At 24.0% G+C, this 9056-nt stretch overlaps 2 protein-coding genes across 2 annotated transcripts; one reads left to right on the plus strand and one right to left on the minus strand.

Annotated features, from left to right (window-relative positions):
• The first annotated feature begins 464 nt into the window (after nt 1-464).
• Pen (karyopherin subunit alpha) lies at nt 465-3693 on the plus strand. The gene is made up of 8 exons (XM_003698342.4): nt 465-643; nt 1004-1105; nt 1245-1558; nt 1630-1885; nt 1957-2095; nt 2178-2536; nt 2619-2951; nt 3046-3693. Exons 2-8 carry the CDS (start codon nt 1040-1042, stop codon nt 3139-3141), a joined length of 1563 nt encoding a protein of 520 aa, XP_003698390.1. The 5' UTR covers nt 465-643; nt 1004-1039; the 3' UTR covers nt 3142-3693.
• On the minus strand, nt 3640-8984 carry Ocrl (Oculocerebrorenal syndrome of Lowe). The gene is made up of 19 exons (XM_012493254.2): nt 8746-8984; nt 8385-8517; nt 8105-8285; nt 7867-8001; nt 7684-7799; nt 7463-7605; nt 7173-7346; nt 6933-7095; nt 6649-6827; nt 6345-6566; nt 6135-6270; nt 5872-6051; nt 5515-5611; nt 5310-5447; nt 5145-5242; nt 4835-5012; nt 4626-4753; nt 4414-4525; nt 3640-4341 (listed from the first exon to the last, which is right to left on the minus strand). The coding sequence occupies exons 2-19, from the start codon at nt 8448-8450 to the stop codon at nt 4175-4177; spliced, it is 2613 nt and encodes an 870-aa protein (XP_012348708.1). The 5' UTR covers nt 8451-8517; nt 8746-8984; the 3' UTR covers nt 3640-4174.
• Between the last annotated feature and the right edge of the window lie 72 nt (nt 8985-9056).

Raw genomic sequence — 9056 nt, forward strand, 5'->3', positions numbered from 1 at the left:
ATTACCTCAAATTATAAATGGAAATCATTTGTTTTCCGATATGTTTTTATTAGATAAATCTTTGAAAAATTCTGAAAAAATTTATATAGATAAATTTACATTTTCAAACATTCAAAATTATAATTAAAATAAAAAATTTAAGCAACAATTTGTGAATATATTATTATTGTAAATATATAAAATGAAAAATCTGATTTTTTCAAAAATTCTTGGACATTAATATCTGTATTAAGAAATTCAATTTCTTAAAAGTATAATGATTTCAAAAAATAATAAATTAAATAGATTATTTTAAGGAATATATGAAATTTATAATTATAATTAGTATTTATTTATTAGTTGATTCTAATTTAAAAATTGAACGTTGAATGTTGAATGACCAATCATATATCATCATAATTGCAACCACCAATCATAATTCAATATGTTATTGCGTCATATACAAATGAAAGTTCTAATTGGATGAAGATATAAACAATAATTTCTTTTACGTCCTTCGATCAACAGCAACAGGTTCTAAGTACAAAGAAAATTCTTCAGCAGCCATTGTACCTTTAACGCGCGGGTCGCGATCGGTTCGTTAAGTGTTCGATGGGCTACGTTATATTCTGCACATATTAATATTTATTGACATATTTGCACAGTAAGTAAAAAAAATTTGATGTCTTTAATATATATTAAAAATTACTCTGTAAATAAATGTTATGTACTACAGAAAAGAATTGAGAAAAATGAGTAAATAACCGTTAGAAAATTTAGATTTAAAATAGTGTAATTTTTAATACGATTTGTAGTATCATATATGGGTTTATACTGATTTTTTAACAAGATATTATCAATCATTAAATATATATTATATTATAATTGTTAAATGTTTAATTAATATATAAATAACTTTCTTTTTAAATTATAAGTTGTGTAACTTTATTAAAATTGTTATAATGTTTTATATTTATTTTATTTAATTTTGTATTAACGATTTGTACTGTTTATATTTTTACAGAGAAAAATTTATATCCAGTTTCTTTAAGGTATAAAAATGCCTGCACCAGAAGCTGATTGTCATAGTCGTAAAGCTAATTTTAAATTTAATAATAAACATGAGGTAAATTAATCATTGTGTTGTAAAACATGTGATATAAAATATATTTATAATATTAATTGTATTTCTTATTATACTTTATTTTCTTTATTTGTAAGAATGATTTTTGTATATAATATTATATATAAATAATTTGTTATAGGAAGCACGTAGAAGAAGGAGTGAAATATCAGTAGAATTACGTAAAGCTAGAAAAGATGAACAATTATTAAAACGACGAAATTTGAATGTAGGCAAAGAATCACAAAATCCTGTGAGTGAAAGTAATCTTTCACCTATTTCTGTATCTATAGAAGAAATTGTCAATGGCATGAAATCTTCAGATCAAACAATTCAATTACAAGCAACACAAGCATGTAGAAAAATGTTAAGCCGAGAAAAGAATCCACCTATAGATATTATGATTCAACGTGGAATTGTTCCACGATGTGTTGAATTTTTAGATTATCATCACAAGTATGGATATATAATAATAATAATTTTATTTTTATTTCATAAATTTTTTTATTTACATTAAATATTTTTAGTGCTGCATTGCAGTTTGAAGCAGCATGGGCTCTGACAAATGTAGCATCTGGTACATCAGAGCAAACTCATGTTGTTGTTAAACATGGTGCTATACCAAAATTGGTTGCATTACTTAAATCTGCATCACCTAATGTTGCTGAACAAGCTGTATGGGCACTTGGTAATATTGCTGGAGATGGTCCAGCAGCTCGAGATCTTGTTCTTGGATATGATGCTATGCCACTTTTATTAGAATTAATTAAGCCTGATACTTCTGTATGTATAACATATATTTATTTCAATATAGATATAATACTATTAAATTATTATTAAATTTATTGTTATAGGTAACATTTACACGTAATATTGTTTGGACATTATCAAATTTGTGTCGTAATAAAAATCCTCCACCTCCATTTGAAATTGTAAGAACTGCTCTTCCAGTGTTAAATCGTTTACTTAGTAATAACGATAAAGATATACTAGGTAAAATCATGATACTTAATTAGAATATTCCATTTGTAATAATATATTCTAAAATAATTATAAACAAATTTTTTTATTATAGCTGATGCTTGCTGGGCTCTTTCATATCTTACTGATGGTTCTAATGATAAAATACAAGCGGTTGTTGAATCTGGAGTTATACCAAAACTTGTACAATTACTTACTTCAACTGAAGTGACAGTTTTAACACCTGCACTTCGTGCTGTTGGAAATATAGTTACAGGAAATGATATGCAAACAGATGCAATAATATCAGCAGGTGGTTTACAACATTTGGGATTATTATTGCAACATCATCGTATCAATATCGTTAAAGAAGCTGCATGGACTATCAGTAATATTACTGCAGGAAACATAGAACAAATTCAACATGTTATAAATGCTGGGTTATTACCACTTTTGATACATGTTCTAGAATCTGTTAGTAAATTATATCTTTTCTTAGTTGCAATTACCAAAAAAGTTAGTTAATTATATATGTAAAATTATATTTTATTTATAGGGAGATTTTAAGTCTCAAAAAGAGGCAGCATGGGCAGTAACAAATTTAACTTCAGGTGGATCAGTACAACAATTAGCCCAACTAGTACAGTTAGGAGTGCTTGCACCATTTTGCAATCTTCTAGAAGCCAAAGATTGGAAAACAATAATTGTTGTTCTTGATGGTTTAACTAATATTTTCAATGCAGCAGAAAAAATGGGAGAAATTGAACGAGTAGCTATTATGATAGAAGAAGTTGGAGGTTTGGATAAATTAGAAGCTCTTCAGCATCATGATGTAGAACAAGTATATCAAAAAGCTACTGCAATGATTGATAACTTCTTCTCAGAACCAGTAAGAAAATTTATAAAAATTTATATATTTAAATAATAATATATATTTTAATAATAAAAATATTCAAATATTATTATGAACTTTTTTTTTATAGGAAGCCGAAGAATCAACATTAACAACACCTACAGCAGCTGATGGTCAATTGGAATTTAAACCAGCTGAAACGGCACAAAAGGGTTTCAATTTTTAAGATTCCATAACCAGTTTTACGTTATTTAATTAATATACTAGTGTGTGTTTCAGTTCTTTTTGTAAATAGGTTTACATTTTTTCGTCGTTGCAAATGAACATTAAAGAAGAATTTTTTGTCCCTTTCATAATGCTTTATTGATATTTTGTATGTTCCATGACATCAATTTCCATTTAATGTTCCTTTTTATATATAGCTTTAAAATTGCAATTTATTTGTTTATATATACTTTTCATTTCTGATACTATTAGTTTCAGAATTTTTGTTCTGTATGAAATATGTATTTTGCGATATTCTAAGAATCATTTTTAATATCATTTTATGTTAATATTATTTAATATCATGTTTTTTTGAATTTATAATACACAAACATCTACCTTTAGATTTGATCACCGTTAAAATTTTATGTACCAATTATTTTCATTTTTTCTTTTTATTATACATGTAATTGTCTTGTGATTTGTTAAATTATGTGTCTATAAAATACTATAAGCTACATTTCTTATTACAATTTATATGTATTTTTTAATAAAAATTTGATACAAAAGTTAACATGTATTGATAATAGTAATTTCAATAATTTTATATAATATAATACAATTATAAGCCATTGAACAAGAATTAAATTTTCGGTTATCTTTTTTATATATTTAGAGTATTATAATTTTAAATATTTAATAATTACAAGTTATTATAAAATTAATTTAAAATAAGTCAAATAACAATTTCTTATTATTATAATAAGTTTATATAATACATATTTAGTCACTTCAAACTAAACAAAGACTAGATGAAATTATAACATAAATTTCTTACTTATTACGAGTATTTCATTATTTTATATCATACAATATTTTTGAATTGGCAAGTTATTTACGTGTATTCATTTTATAATTTTGTTTGTATAATTAAGTACTATTACATAAATATTAATGTGGCAAAACAGAACATTTGAAATGTTTTATTTCTTTTGAAACTTCCATTAGCTGAATTTGCATTTGATAAATACTTGTTTTTAATTTTAAAAATATTATTATCGACCAAGAATAAAATCGCTTTGATCATTTATTAAAAAGTGATAAACAAATGCAGCTTTTTTTCGATCAATTGTTGCTTGAACAACTTGAGTACGACTTCTTTGATTTTTATCACCTCTACTTCTTGGTGGATCTCTTAAAAAAATTGATCCAAATATTGTTGCTATGAAATAAATAATTAATAAATGTATAAGTTTATTATTTTTTTTATAGTAATAAATAAATAAAAATTTACCAAGAGTTTTAGCATCCAGTTCATTATCTTGAGTATGATTTAATAATTCTTGTAAAAAATAACAAATATAAACATAAACTGTTCTCCTTATTTCTGGAAGTTGCATTACAATCTATAAAAAAAAATTAAATATTAATTTAAAATATTAAGAAAGATTTATATATATATAACATGAAAATTTCTTTAAAAATTATAAATCTATATCTACACACTTGTTTGCATTGTAAATAATTTGTTGCAGCAGATAAGCACACACTATGCAAGTTGTATGGAATTAAAGGTTCAGCTGTAGACTCTAAAAGTAAAAGTAATGCTTCTGCAACAGAGTGTACACTACCAGCTTTGTAGTTGTTAAGGAATCAAAATTACTCATAATAATGTATAAGATATTGATATAAGTTGAATATTTTGATTAGGATACGCATTGGATCTTGACTCCAATTGTCTAACCAATCTCTTATAGCTATAATTTCACTGGGAAGTCCGGGTGTTTCAAAAAGTCCTGTCGTTTTTATACCATGTCGATATAACCTATCAACTAAGAGCCATATTTCTTTAGGTATAGCATATGGTTCTTGAGAAAGATTTTTATTATTTTCCTATGATTTGATGAAATAGTAATATTAGTATAATAGTATAATATTAGTGAAATAGTATAATAGTAATTAACTTAATTGTAGAATTTTAATTTTATTTTTTTTTATACATATATATTTATATGATATGCTTACAAGTTCCATTAATCTACCAATAGGAATTTCTCTAATTGGTACTGGAATATGAACTAAAGCTTCCATTGAAGATCCAAAACAGCTTCTTTCATAGGTACCTAAGAAAATTATATAATCTCGTTTCTTTGTTCTTTAAAAGCAATATAATGTTGAAATATTGCAAACCTGTAACTGTTATAAATATATCCTTTCCTCCTTCCAGATGTAAAATTAAAATATCATATAATTTATCTTCTCCTGAATTTAATTTACATGCTGATCTTTTATCAACATATATTTCAAATCTAGTATCACATTTTTCCCCTAAACATGATAAATAAATAAATTTAAAAAATATCCAATTTGATTAAAAAAAGAAAAAAAATTATACCTGGTTTGATAAAACCTTTAAATGGTTCTATATCCAACCATTCTTTACAATAACTAGTGTCACCTAATTTTTTTATAAATTCAAATTGAACTGGTACCTATAAATAGTATAATTAATAAAAAAAAGAAGAATACTTTATGTAACACAATAATTAAATTTTATAAAAGTAATAAAATAATAATTTTTTATTGCACATAAACGGATAATTTCATATGAACTTATTATATATATCAAAATCATATTGTATAAATATTGCATTATATAAGAATTATTATTTTAAACTATATTATATTACAGTAGCTTAAATAGCGAATTATACAAGGATTATCTATATATATATTTTAAAAATTTATTTACCTGGCCCGTATTAGCAATGATAAGTTCTTTGCTACTAGGTTCAAGAAATTTTAATGTATCAAATATAATTTCTGTTGTATCAACCATCACTTGTGGTAAAAATTCGTTTTCTAATTTATCAAGTTTTTTCATAACTTCTTCGTGAATTTTACGATATTTTGCCATATCTATGATTCTAATCTATAAATTGAAAAATATGATAAATTAAAAAATTTAAATAAAACTAATTTTAAATAAAACTATTCAAAAATATTTATATTTACCTGAGAATCAAAAATTGCACTAACTGGTTTATGATCTGAAATTTTTAATTCAGAATGACTTCTATAATCTATTGATGTAATTGCTTCGCCTTTCCATAATATACGATCACACCATGCTGGTGCTCTACCTTTTTCACTATGATTGATATTTATATTTAATAAACGATATTTAAATACACAAAGAAAAATTCAAAATAATAACTATAAAACCTTGAATCCCAATTATCAGTTCCTGGATCATATTTATAAGTGGGTTTAAATGTAATTTCTGCTTCTTGAAATCCTTGTAAAACACGGCCTAGTCGTCGTTGTTGACCTAATTGATCTAAAGCTAAGACAGCAGAATAGTTTTCTTCATCTATATGTTGTTTAGCGACTACGACATCCATTTCAGTTATTCGATAGTTCAAGTCTCCTAACCAATAGATCTGACTATTTATAAAATTTTTATATTTTTAATTACACAGTTTCACACTATATACTTTGAAATATAATATTTGAATAGGATACTTACTCATGATCTTTAAAATTTTTAGGAGGAACATATTTTGTAAAAGATAATCGCGCACATATATCTGCATAATCTTGATTTCGTCTTTCGTATTCTTCACAATGTGCTGCTAAATGAGCATTAACAAAACAAATAGATGTATTATGAATAGAACAACTTACTGCTACACCTCCTTTATTTCCCTAATAAGATTAAATTTGTTAAAATAATTTAATATTGAATTTTAAACTTTTCTGTCATTTGTAATATATTATAAATATAAATATTACAATAAAAATAAATATTACCATTTTACCCATGATGCCAGTACCTACTGTATCAACTGATACATCTTTTATGTATGGTATATGATTATGCAAAGCATATATAAGCAACATCATACCCACTAATCTCACAATAGCTACTTGTTCATAAACACCATTTGGATGAAGAGATTTTGCTACAACTTGTCTATAAACACATTAATAATATAAAAAAATAATATTAAAATATTGTTTAATATTTATATATAAATATAATTGTTTTACCTCCATTCTTCTTCTCTTGGAGTATCATTGAAAAGAAATGCTTCTTTAGTTAAATCTAGTTCTTGAAATCCAATTGCATATACATCAGGAGGTGTTTTATCATAACTCAACCATCTATGCAATTTAATACCATTTGGTGGTTGGCCATTTACATTCCATGTACCAATAAATATACTATAATAAATTATAAATATATTATAACAAATTCTATAATAAATTATTTTAGAAATAGTATAAAATAAAATTATATAATAGTATTTTATATAATGTATGAAAAAAATAAAACAAACCGAAATGTTTTACTGTATGTATAATCATCCTCTTTACATGCCATTTGATATCGTACTGCTGACTCTCTAGCAGCTACTGGTGATTTGCCAGAAGCAATACTACGTCTTGTTACAACTAGAACTGGACTTTCTAAATCTACCAGCTATACAAGATATTTTTAAATTTTCATTATTATTAATTTTTAAATAAATATAAAAATTATAATGTAAAATCTACTAACAGGATCAGTATTATCTTGTATTTCTTCATTGGCATTAGAATTTAAGTTACGTGTATTTCCTGTTAATTTTTGGACCCATAAAAATTCTGATGCTGAATTCTTAGTTTTTTGATATACTGTAATGATTAAAAAATATATTTATATACCTTATCAATACATAAGTAATTATTAATATATTTTTACCTTCTATAGCTCTAAATATTTCAGATACTAAGGAACTAGTTACTACTCCAGGTCTCATCTCAAATACTAAATGTAATTTTCTTGATGTTACATTAAGATAAACATCTAAACTATCTTGTTGTTTGTCATCAGTATCTAATAAATAATATTTATTATTAATATATAAAAATATTAAAACATTAATTTGTAACTATATAATTGAACATTAAATATATAAATAATAAACAAAAGTACATACTTATATTACATTTAAAATCTTGATCAATAGGCAATACTCTTTCTATGGTAAGATCACTATAAACTTGAGGGGGTGTTCTTGAAGTAATTAAAATAACTAATGCATGAGTGGTTCCTTTGTTAAGAAGTGCTATAATCCGTGCAGCTTTAACCCAACCTTGTATCAATGATGCTTCCATTGCCTTCATATATGATTAAAGATTTATAGATTCATATATACTTTTATATACTTTTTAAAAATATACAAAGTAATTAATTTTTGTTTTCAATTAAAAGGATACAATTATTACAGTCTCTCCTGAGACAAATTTTGATTGTACAATCATTGATTGTTCTGATGATGACATGTTTATCAATATAATGTTATTTTCCAAAATTTTTAATGTAAGATTCTATGATGTATGTATATAAGCACTAATATAAATATAAATATAAAATATTAATATTCATTATTGAAATATTTGTTATAGATATAATTAATATTTATAACTGAGAATAGTATATATTCTTATTTTTTTATATTAATATACAGAAATAATTATAATAATACATATAATATAACTTTTAAAACTAGATAAAATAATTATTTTCTGTTAATAAATTTTCGTCATAAAATATTTTTTTCTTTTAAATTAACATTACCTTATCTTATTTATATTGTATATCGATTATCATTGCATTTTTTCGATATAAGTTATTATTTCTTTCTAAAATATATTCCAATGTTACTATTAAATAACTTATATTACATACTTTAATTTATCACTGAATGAATAAGAATGACAAAGTACAGTAATTGACATTAGACATGATTAAATTTGTATCCCTCGTGTGTGTCAAAGAAATCAGTAGTAGATAGTTTTGTATGTACTTTTTATGTGGGTGTGTATATGTTACTCTATAAAAATGTATATGTAAATGAAGCATTTTCATGAAACGAGAAAAATAAAAAA

The sequence above is a fragment of the Apis florea genome, unplaced genomic scaffold (assembly GCF_048593485.1).
Source record: "Apis florea isolate Af1SG1 unplaced genomic scaffold, ASM4859348v1 contig_3326_pilon, whole genome shotgun sequence".
In the NCBI taxonomy this organism is placed as follows: domain Eukaryota; kingdom Metazoa; phylum Arthropoda; class Insecta; order Hymenoptera; family Apidae; genus Apis; species Apis florea.